The 12,131-nt window shown below is 33.5% G+C and overlaps 1 protein-coding gene across 2 annotated transcripts in view; it reads left to right on the top strand.

Moving 5' to 3' along the window:
• AGMO (alkylglycerol monooxygenase) overlaps window positions 1–12,131 on the top strand; it is a 344,484-nt gene that overhangs the window by 321,586 nt on the left and 10,767 nt on the right. The window contains exon 13 of one of the 2 annotated variants that reach the window (XM_049093642.1): window positions 4,697–4,840. The exons of the other annotated variant lie outside the window; for it this stretch is intronic. Within the exon in view, the coding sequence (XP_048949599.1) occupies window positions 4,697–4,747 (51 nt within the window). The 3' untranslated portion in view covers window positions 4,748–4,840. Of the gene's footprint in view, window positions 1–4,696; window positions 4,841–12,131 lie in introns of those variants that run through there. 2 annotated transcript variants of the gene reach the window in all.

Below are 12,131 nucleotides of genomic sequence, written 5' to 3'. Positions count from 1 at the left end.
TCCCTTTCCTACATATCCTTGTCAGCATTTGTTATCTCTTGCCTTTTGCTTAGTTTTTTATTAGTTTCAGAGGTAGAATTTAGTGATACATCAGTTTCATATGACACCCAGTGCTCATTACATCAAGTGTCCTCCTTAATGCCTATCACCCAATTATCCCTTCCCCCCATTCCCCTCCCCTCCAGCAACCTTCAGTTTGTTTCCTAGAGTTTAGCATCTCTTATGGTTTGTCTCCCTTTCAATTTTCATCTCATTTTATTTTCCCTTCCCCTATGTTCACCTGTTTTGTTTCTTAAAATTCCACATATGTGTTAAATCATATGATATTTATCTTTCTCTGACTGACTTATTTCACTTAGCATAATACCCTCTAGTTCCATCCATGTCATTGCAAATGGCAAGATTTCATTCTTTTTGGTGGTGGAGTAGAGAAATGGAATATATATCACATCTTTTTTATCCATTTATCTGTCAGTGGACCTCTGGGCTCTTTCCATAGTTTGGCTATTAGTGGATATTGCTGCTATAAACATTTGGGTGTATGTGCCCCTTTGAATCACTATGTTGGATAAATATCCAGTAGTGCAATTGCTGGGTCATTAGGTAGCTCTATTTTTATCTTGTCTTTTTGATAATAGGCAACCTAACAGTTGTAAGGTTATATCTCATTATGGTTTTGATTTGCATTCCCGATGATTAGTGATGTTGACTTCCTTTTCATGTATCTGTTAGGCATTTTTGTCTTTGAAAAATGCCCACTGAGATTCTCTGACCATTTTTCATTGGCTTTATTTTCATTTTTGTTTTTGTGGTTTTTTGTTTTAGTTTTTGTTTTTGTTTTGCTACTGAGTCAAATGAGTTGTATTATGGATATTATTTATTTTTGCTTTTGTTGTCTAATTAAAAAACCCTTGCCAAGGCCAATGGCAGGGGTCTTGCCTCCTATTTTTTCAGAACTTTATGGATTTAGCTCTTAAGTTTGTGCCTTTAATCTATTTTGAGTTGATTTTTGTGTATAGTATAAGATACAAATCGAGTTTCATTCTTTTACATATGACCACTTAGTTTTCCCAGCATCATTTATTGAAGAGACTATCCTTTCTCCAAATGTATTCTTGGCTCCTTTGTCATAAATTAACTAACAATGTAGACATGGATTCATTAATGGACTTTTCTGTTTTATTGATCTCTTGTGTCTGTTTTTATGCTAATACCATACTGGTTTGATGCTTGGTAAATAATTTAAAATCAGAAAGCTTGGTAAATAGTTTAAAATCAGAAAGTGTGATGCCTCCAGCTTTGTTCTTCCTTCTCAAGATTCCTTTGGCTACTGAGTATATTTTGTTCAGGTTTTTGAAAGAAATATATTTGTATCTGAACATTTAAAACACACTCCTCATCTCTTCTCCCTTTCTGTCTAATTGCTATACAGACTAACTACTAACTAAAATAGAGGTGCCTGGGTGGCTCGGTCAGGTAAGCATCCGACTCTTGATTTTGGTTCAAGTCATGATCTCAGGGTTGTTTGTTTTGTTTTGCTTTTTAACAATTCTTTTTTTTTAAGATTATATTTATTTATTTGACAGAGAGAAGGAGAGAGAGAGATAGAGAGAGAGAGAGAGAGAGTAGTCAGTGTGGCAGGCAGAGGGAGAGGGAGAAGCAGAAGCACGTTCTCCTCTGAGCAGAGAGCCAGATACAGTGCTTGATCCCAGGACCCTGAGATCATGACCTGAGTCGAAAGAAGACACTTAACCAACTGAGCCACACAGGTGACCCAAGTTTTTTTTTTCTTTTTTTAAAGAATTGAAATGTGAAACTTCCAAAATAGTAAAACAGAAATTTGTAAGATACACACACACAATAGTCAATGTAGTATTAGTGTTTATCATTCTTCTGCATGATGTAATATATTTCCATTTACTTGTAATTTCAAACAATATATGTCAGTTTTTGCTACTTTTAAAAATAATACATAAATAATGCCATACTATTATAATATTGCTCAATTTTGTTTTTTAGATTTATCCACATTGGAATATAAAATTTTAATTCATTTTTTAAGGTTTCTTTTTTTTAAATTTTTATTTATTTATGATAGTCACAGAGAGAGAGAGAGAGAGAAGCAGAGACAGGCAGAGGGAGAAGCAGGCTCCATGCACCGGGAGCCCGACGCAGGATTCGATCCCGGGTCCCCAGGATCGCGCCCTGGGTCAAAGGCAGGCGCCAAACCGCTGCGCCACCCAGGGATCCCTTTAATTCATTTTTAATTAAATTTTTATCCACTTTTTATCTACCTTATAGTTTTTAATTGGTTGACTATATCAATATTTATATATTTTTCCTTTTTTCTTATTGATTTATCTATTAATTTCTTTTTATGATTTTAAATGCATCCCACAAATCTGACATACAGTATTTTTATTGTCATTTAGTTATATATAATAATCCCCCTTATAAATTATATCCACTAACAGATTATTTATCAGTGTGTTATTTAGATCCCAAATATTTGATTTTTAGTATATTGATTTATTCTATCTTAATTACTTTTCGGTCAGATACTGTGGTCTGTATATCATTTACTTTTTATTTGATATAAAATGAGATATCATATATGTATATATATACGTCATTTTCATGTTTACATCTTCTATCTTCTTACTAAAATTTTACTTGATAATGTGTACTTTTCCAAGAGAGATTAAAGTCTCCAGCTATATTTGTTCATTTCTCAGTTTGTTTTTGGTAATTTTGTTTTTTTTTGTGTTTTAAGATTATATTGCTTGGCACATCCAGATTCAGCACTGTTACATGCTTATGGCACATTGTTCATTTTGTAGTATTAAGTAATAATGCTCTATCTTTAAAACATTTTACCTTGAAGTCTACTATATCAAATATCACTGGTTATTCTACTTAATTGACTTAATATATAGCATGCTATTTTTTTTCTTTAAATCCTTCTATATCAATATGTGTGAATATATATGTACACATTATAAACATAATATGATTGGATTAAAATTGTAAAGACTTATTTATTTGAGAGAGAGAGAGAAAATGCAAGTTGGGGAAGGGGCAGAGAGCAAGAGAGAATCTCAAGCAGACTCTCCACGGAGCCCAGAGCCCAACATGGGGATGGATCTCAGGACCCTGAAATCATGACCTGAGCTGAAACCAGGAGTTATACACGTATCCATCTGAGCCCCCCACACACACCTGGATTAATTTTTTTAAGATTTTATTTATTTATTCATGAGAAACACACAGAGAGAGAGGCAAAGACAGGCAGAGAGAGAAGCAGGCTCCATGCAGGGAGCCCAATGTGGGACTTGATCCCGGGATTCCAGGATCACACCCTGGGCCAAAGGGAGGCACTCAACCACTGAGCCACCCAGGCATCCCTGGATTAAAATTTTAAATCCAGTATGAGAATCTCCTTTATTGCCAAGTAAAATCCATTTAAATATTTAGTGATTTCTGACATTTTTAACAGTTTGTCAGTTTCAACTTATCATGTGTTTACTTTCATTGTCTCTTCTTCCCCTATACTGCATACTACATTGACTATGGTGTGCATGGATGTGTGTGTGTGTGTGTGTGTGTGTGTGTGTGTTTTGCAAACATTTGTTTTACTATTTTGGGTATTATATATTTCAGTTCTTTTATTCCTTAGTCTTATGTTATACTGTTCTTAGTTGATTTAGTAATGCTTTAAATCTTATACTTCTACTTCCAAGGTTATTATTCCCTAGTGTTCAATTCTAACTAGTTTTTAATTTCTTGTTTGTGATTGATTAATATTATTCAATTTATTATAAATAAGTCAATAGTCACTTACTTTCCCAAAGCCTGCACCCTTCTTGTGCAGACATCATTTTCCCCTTTTTAAAACTACCTCCCATGTTTCCTTCTTGCTTTAATTTCATTTTTTCTGAAGTATAAAGTATAAATTTTTCTGTGATTTTTTTTTCACAGTGGTTTATGATTACCAAACATTTTTATCTGAAAATGATTTCACTTCACCTTCAATCTTAAGTGACAAGTTAGCTGGCATAGGGCTATCATTTGACAGTGGATATTTAGAGATTTGTTGAGATTTAAAGATATTTCTTTACTGTTTGGCCAAAAGTCTGATATATTTATATTTTCCTCTTAACCTAATATATCTTTTGTTTCTGGTTTCCATTAAGATTTATGTCTTTGTCCCTAGTCTTTTATAGTTTCACTAAAATACATGCAGTTTATTTCTTTGTTTCTTTTTACCTTTCTTGGGCTTCATCGTGGTTTTTCAATTGAGGGATACATGTCTTCTTTTCCCTTCACTTCTGCAATATTAACATCCATTATAGCTTCTAGTGTCACCTCTCAACCATTCCTTTTATTCCCTCTTTCTTAACTCCAATCAGATATATTAGATTTTCATGTCACCAACTCTTTTTCATATTTTGTTTCCATAACTCCCTCTATGCCATTTTCATCTTCTAGCTTCCTAATTATATCTTCTTCTCTACATAATCATTTTTTAACCAGTTCACCAGATTTTTTTTAATTTCAACAATTATTATTGTTAATTATTATTTTGGATTTTCTGATGTTTTTTTTCCAGTCCTTTGCTGTCCCTGTCCCTCATTATTTCTATTATTATTATTTTTTTTATTTAATTTTAATTTTTTTTTTAATTCTTACTTTACAGGTAACCTGGGTGGCTCAGTGGTTGAGCATCTGCCTTTGGCTCAGGTCGTGATCCCAGGGTCCTGGAATCAAGTTTTGCATCAATGTTTCTGCCTCCCTCTCTGTGTCTCTCATGAATAAATAAATAAAATCTTTTTAAAAAATTCTTACTTTACACTATCTTTTCAATTCCTCCATTACTTCTTATATTTTTGGTATAGATTATCCATTTGCTGAGTTTGTTAAAATCTCCCCCAGGATTTTTAAAAAATGTATGTGTGTATGTGTGTACATTTAAACTTTTATCATGAGCTCTTTCTCAGTAGGGATTGTTATATCCCTGGGCTTCTCAGATACTTTGGCTTAGGAAAGCATCTCTATGGTATTCAGCGTGTCTTTATTTGTGGGCCCCAGCAATTTCATGTTACTCAGTTATGTTAATTTTTCTGCTTTGGGTGTCTGAACCACACTCACTTGTAGAACAGTTTTAGCTTTTCAGGTTCTCACAGAGCACTTTCTTTTTTCTCCTATCTCTAGCAGAGGATGATTAAAAGCTTCCTTGCCACTTCTCTGGGCCACTGTTTATTTTTCTAGTACCTTTTCATGGATTGAGAGAAAATCATCTTTTTCCAGGTCACACAGCTCTCATAGAGTCAAGGCCATTATTCATGGCTCAATTGAAGCATTGAACCTCCTCCTTCTTCTATTCTTTTCTCCTAGTTTCTAGTATTCCCTTTCTTTCTTTTGAAATAAGCTACATCTTAGATTTCTAAAGGATGTATTTATCCAGCATTCCATTTATTTCTCTTTTTTTTTGTCACACAAAAAGCAATTTTATTTATTTTTCTCTTAAAAATTATTTATTTATTTATTTTATAATAAATTTATTTTTTATTGGTGTTCAATTTGCCAACTTACGGAATAACACCCAGTGCTCATCCCGTCAAGTGCCCCCTTCATTTATTTCTTGAAGAGTGTTCTGTATGTAATATGTCATTTTGCAGAAAGCCCCAACCGTTTACAGAATATATTCTCTCTTCTATATAAATTATTATTTTATATTATTTTTATCACTTTTTGTTCTAGTACATATCTAGGAATATAGTGTATGCCCTGTGGATATGTATTGATCTCTTGATCCTGGCATTTCCAAATCTGCTGCACAATAAGCAATTCTTAGTTTTATACTTTATATTTTATATAAAAATGATCTAAACAATAATATATTTGATTTTGTGTGGCATATTCTGAATTCAGTATGAAATTTGACAAACTTTTTTTAAACTGTAATAGACATTTTTTACCATTAAGAAAATTTATTATTATTGTTTAATATTATTATTGCTACTGTTTATAAGTGATATATATAGAATTTCACCCAAAAGAATTGGCTTATTATTTTATCATAAATGTATAATTTAATTGTTATGCTGTGAATATCAAGACTTCTGGAATTTAGTATTACTCACAAGCATATCCATTTGTGGCTACAGTTGAAAAGAAAAGGAAAAGAAGAAAGAAAAAGAAAAAAGAAATCCTGTAAGTCATCATCGAGAAAGTATAGTTTTCTAACCCCCATTTAAAATTTCCTCAGGAGAGCAGGCAATCCCTTCATGGAATTGAACAGAGATGAGGTTTGATCACAAAGCCATAAATTCTCTTTCTGATTGCTATTTGGCCTGAGGGTTTGCTGGAAGCATCACCGTCCTAGTTAGACTGTTTTCCAGCTTTTAAATGTACTAGAGTATGATTGTATTATGTGTTGACCCTGATTTATGTTGAAAACCCAGAAACATTTTTTCCAGAAGAAGTGCTTTGTGTATGTGTGAGCATTTGAGGCCTGGCCCCATCTGAGAGTTGACTGGCTCACCTCAGTATACTGTTCATTTATTCAGATGGCTGAACTCTAAAGGAGAAATCTTTAAATATCCAGTGGTATTTCAGTGAAATAAATACTATGAAGCAGATATGGGTTGTTTAAAACGTATCACTATGATGTAATATGTCAATGCTCAATTATGCATTTGCATGCACCTTAAAAAATTCTGTCTCCAGAGAAAAACTGATTGTCATAATACCGCATTTCAATTAAACCCACATCCTATGCATTCTGAGGTCCAAATTCCTGAAACCCTCAAGTTAATGTGTTCCATGCTATGGGGTTAATTTACATAAAGTTCTGGAGCTCCTGCTGCACTGTTTCAAATCTCGGTAGCTTTGATACTCTCCATAGTGCTATACACAAATACTATAAACTAGTTTTCACAGAGACAACTTATAATTATCAGCAGGAATTAGTTTCATACAGTGATCTCTAGCCATATTGTACCAGAACATTACCCAGACCCCCTCACTTCTGAACTTCATTTTTCAGTTCCTATAATACACATCTGTTCCACTGTGTGTGTTTTGAAAATTAAATATACTAATATCATTCTGACTGACCCGGCCACCAAACTCATGTGGGAGAAATCCAGTCCTCAACCCAAGCTGTGTTGAGTCTTCAGGTCTTATGGGAGCTTGTAACTCACTTCACCACGACAAAGGAAAAAAGTAAAAAATAAAAGAGAGAGAGAGAGAGGGGAAAAGAAAAAAAGCAAAAGAAAGGAAAACAACATTTCTAGGCATGTGTACTTTCTTCTGATAAGAGCATAGAAAAACTCAGCCAATTACAATGCAGTTTAGCCAGTATTCATCTCAGCGAAATTTTCAAGGTCACCACAGTCATCACATCCCAAGATTTTGTAAACTTTCTCTGTGTAACTTCTGCTTCACAACAAGGGGAATCCCTGTACTAAATGCTCTGTGGTAAACCAGGTTATTACAGGGAGTCATAATTAGGTCAAGAAAAATGCTAGTATTGAAATCTAAATATAGTTGACATAACAGAAAGTCTCAGTACACTGCATTTGTTGTGACAGCATTTATATTACGTTTATTCACTTGAAAGTTTGAAGTAAAAGCATGGTCTGTGCAGCTGTGATAGGATCATTGCTGTCAAAGACAGAGTTAGAAATAGCAGTGTATGCAGAGGTTTACTGAGGTTTAACTACTTAGGGCAGTTAAAACATATTTTAAAGCAAAATTTGTGTGCCAAAAAAAACAAACCAAATATTCTCCTATATGTTAATGTAAAGTGGGGGGTGACGTCATATGTACATTTAAGCTGCTTTTGGAATTTGGAGCTCTCAGATACACTCTGCTGTCTTGTTTGATCAAAAGCAAAGACATCTATTTAACCAATACTAGAGTAATAGAAGCTCAACATCAAAAATTAAAAGAAGTAACCTTACAAATAACCAGGAACAATTTAGATCTCATCATCCCCTTTTTTCTCTTTCTTTTCCCACTAAGTTTTGCCATTTAATCAAAAGGCAAGATTGGTTTAAATTATCAGACAACTACCTAGAGACGTCCCTTTGTTAATTTCTTCAGTCTTGCACAATAGTTCTCCAACATGAATATGTAAAAGAATTACCATAAAGGGTTTGCATACACAAAACCATGTGTAGTACACTAAAGGCGTTATTTAAGGGATATCCTAGGGTAATTTTAGCTTGGGACAACTTTTGTTGCATGTGCTAATTTCAGAAGCTAACCAGGAAGGTTCCATTGGCCCTTACTTAGTTATGAGAATTATTAACACATTTACCCAGAATCCATAAAATTTATCTTTTGACATAATTATAAACACATTTGCAGATACAAAGATATTGTCTAAAGACTCATACCACACCATGCGTCATTGATTCTTTATTCAATATTTGGCATTGGTTATTTATAAGTTTCTCCTAGAATTTTTATCATATAGTAATTGTTTTTAAGGATCTTCCCTCTGTCTTTTTTCTCTCTCAAAGAAGAGAGAAATAATCAACAATGAATTATGGACTATATAAAAACTAGCAGTTCTGAAGGTTTTGTGTTATAACTTGACCTAGATGATATATTAATGACTAAACTGTATTCTTCCCCCAACTCCAACCTTATTGAGCTATGGCTGTATTTCCTGAACTATAACTAAAAACAGGCAAAGTATTTTACCTCTGGAATTTCTTTTGTTTTTAAAACCCATCATTATTTACCAATATCTACCAAAACTGTCCATGACTTGTTTTATTTTAGTATATACCTCTGCAAAGTTTTATAAGAATCACTAGTGCTACTCTACCTTTTCTTTGTTGATGTTCACCAAGTTATTTTTCAAAAGTGAACCTAATGTGTCTTAACTTTTTAAATTTTAGGCCACAGTGGACCAGCTTATGTCCAAGGTGAAGATTAGGGATTTTGATTTCTAGAAATGGATGTTTGGGGAATCCATCTCTGCCATCCTCTGCCAGTCTGTAAACATATTCCACATGTATGGAAAATAATTTTTTTTAGGATTGGCTATTTTATTTTATTTATTTTTTTATTTGAATATAGTCAACAAACAATGTTACAGTAGTGTCAGTATATGACATAGTAATTCAACACGTATGCCATGTTCACCCCAAGTGTAGCTACCCGTTGTCACCATACAACACTATTACAATATCATTCACTATATTCTCTATGCTGTTGTGCCTTTTATCCTTGTGACTTCATTCCATACCTGGGAGTCTCTTTCTTCTACTCCCCTTTACCTACTTTGTCCCTTCCTTCTGGCAACCATCAGTTTGTTCTCTGGAAAGCTGATTTTCTTTAAGACTCCTCCCTTGTCTTTTCCTCCATTATTTCAGTTACCTTATTGTGCTAGTAACTAGGGCAAGATGAAGAAGTATTTCTGGTATACTCTTTTTATTAAAATTTTAATTATTTATGGGAGCTATCCTTAGAACTCTCTAACATTATAATATTGTATTGGCCAATTCTGTTATTTTTTTTTCAGATAATGGAATAGAATAGATATTAGAGATTTCCTATTTCTATCTCATTGGGCAGAAAAGAAAATGACATCCAGAGAACATAAATGATTTGACTATTTCATGACCGAAAGGACAAGAATCCAAGTTTCAAGGCTCTCAACCTGTTTTTTTCCCAGGGCACTGGTTTAGATTTTTGAATATTCCTTTAAGCTTGTGGTTGTGATTTTAAAAAGTGGTGGATGAGGATACATTGAGATGAAAAAAAGTAAATATTAGAATTTTTGTTTCTAGTTGTTTTAACCCATCCTTTTAAAATAATTTTTTTTGTGGCTTATAATACACAAAAAAATAATTGAAATATTTAAAGGCTAAATGCAATGGAAGAGAAGAACTGCTATGATATATTTTCAAAATTAAATTTAGGGGTGCCCAGATGACTCCTTTGGCTAAGTGTCCAACTCTTCGTGCCAGCCCAGGTCATGCTCTCAGGGTCATGAGATTGAGCCCCACATTGGGCTCTGTGCTCAGTGCAGAGTCTGCTTGGGATTGTCTCCCTCTACCCTTCCTCCTGCTCTCTCTCTCTCTCTCTCTCAATTAAATAAATCTTTTTTTTTAATTTTTAAAAAAATAAAGTTTAGAAAACTTTGCTGTAAAAGCTGATCTAATATCAGTAGTAACTATAATAACAAAATAGCAAAAAAAAAAATAGCATCAGTGGAAACTACTAACATTTGCTGAGCACATGCATACATCAAATCCCAAGTGTTTATGCTCACTCTTTCACTTAATTATGCCAACTACCTTGTAAAATTATCCATGTGTTTCAGGTGAAGATAGTGAGATATATCAGCATTAAATAACTTCCTCAGGATAGAATTATGATTCAAAGCCACCTTTATAATCACATATAAGTTCAAAACAGTAATATATAGGTACTTTAGAAAACACTCTATCTGCTGAATGAAAATGATTCATCCCTTATTCATATAAGAATCCTATAAGGTAGCTGTGGCAAATATTCATCTTACAAATAAGCTAAGTCAGTGAAAAATATAACATATCTCTGTGATTGGCCTCTTTTCAGTAAAACATGTTTTTACATTGAGCCACATTGTGAAGATAGTTTTAACCTGAAGATTTAGAAATACGATATATATACAAATACCAGCCCTTAATAGATACTTCGTAGAAAACTATGTAGACCTACTTCTCTGAATTCAGGGCCTATGTGGCTCACAAGTGAATTCCATTAGAGTGAATTGCCTGGCATAAAACAAGAATTAGATATATATTTGCATAATAAATACAAACTAATGGGGGATGGTTCATTGCAATTTTTTGTGCATATATTTGCCTTTGAGGTAAGTACCATGATATTTTTTCTTATGCATGTCATACCTAGCACTAAATAAATAATAAGTAATTAGAAGGATATGGGTGTTTATTTTTAAAGTTTATTATTTTAGCAGTTGTGACTTTGCAATATTAGATTTTCTTACATTGAGTCTCTACTAAAATTTTTGATGACTTTTCAAGTGTTTTGTCTATAACACAAAGGTATAGAACAATAATTTTTTGCTGGCATTTTCTTACTATTCTTCCTCCATTATGTCCATTAAATTTGGCCCCTTCCTTTATGTTATATTGTCTATCCTAGTCAAAAAACATGTCGTGCTATCAGCTTAGTTCCAGTTAGAATTTTTTTGACTCAGCTTTGCTCAATATATATATTTTTTCATTTGTCAAAGAATATTTCAAAAATACTACTACTAAAAAATTATCTCTATTTTTATATAATTTTCATGGAAGACCATTTCCATTATATTGGTTAGCATCCCTGAGGAAAAATATCTGTAATAATTGTAAAAAAAATATTTTAACATAATTTTAGATATGATTGGAAATTTAATGTAACATGAAAGATCAAAACCATGGTTTGGTAATAGAAGTGGGCTGGAGGATCATTAGTAACTATTATTTAGGGACACATAGGTGGCTCAGTGGTTGAGTATCTGCCTTTGGCTCAGGGCATGGTCCTGGAGTCCCAGATCAAGTCCCACATTGGGCTCCCTACGAGGAGCCTACATCTCCCTCTGCCTGTCTCTGCCTCTCTCTGTGTGTCCCTGGTGAACAAATAAATAAAATCTTTTTTAAAAATTGAAACTATTATTTAGTCTATATTTTTGTGTCATAAAAAGGATTTAAAATTTAAAATATTTTATGACACTAAAACTCATCAAGATCATCAAATTCTATGTCTTTACAGGATGAGGTACATAACGGAAATACTTCAAATGATGATCAACCTAATTGTACTTACCCACTGGGATCCCTGGGTGGCGCAGCGGTTTAGCGCCTGCCTTTGGCCCAGGGCGCGATCCTGGAGACCCGGGATCGAATCCCACGTCGGGCTCCCGGTGCATGGAGCCTGCTTCTCCCTCTGCCTGTGTCTCTGCCTCTCTCTCTCTCTCTCTCTCTGTGTGACTATCATAAATAAATAAAAATTAAAAAAAAAAAATTGTACTTACCCACTAAGTACAATTATAGATTACTCTAGTTTGTAAGATAGTTATATTTTCCCAGCAATAATTATGTACCTACAATATTGAAAGG

Source organism: Canis lupus, chromosome 14, assembly GCF_003254725.2.
Source record: "Canis lupus dingo isolate Sandy chromosome 14, ASM325472v2, whole genome shotgun sequence".
NCBI lineage: Eukaryota > Metazoa > Chordata > Mammalia > Carnivora > Canidae > Canis > Canis lupus.
This window is presented reverse-complemented; position numbering and strand designations above follow the sequence as displayed.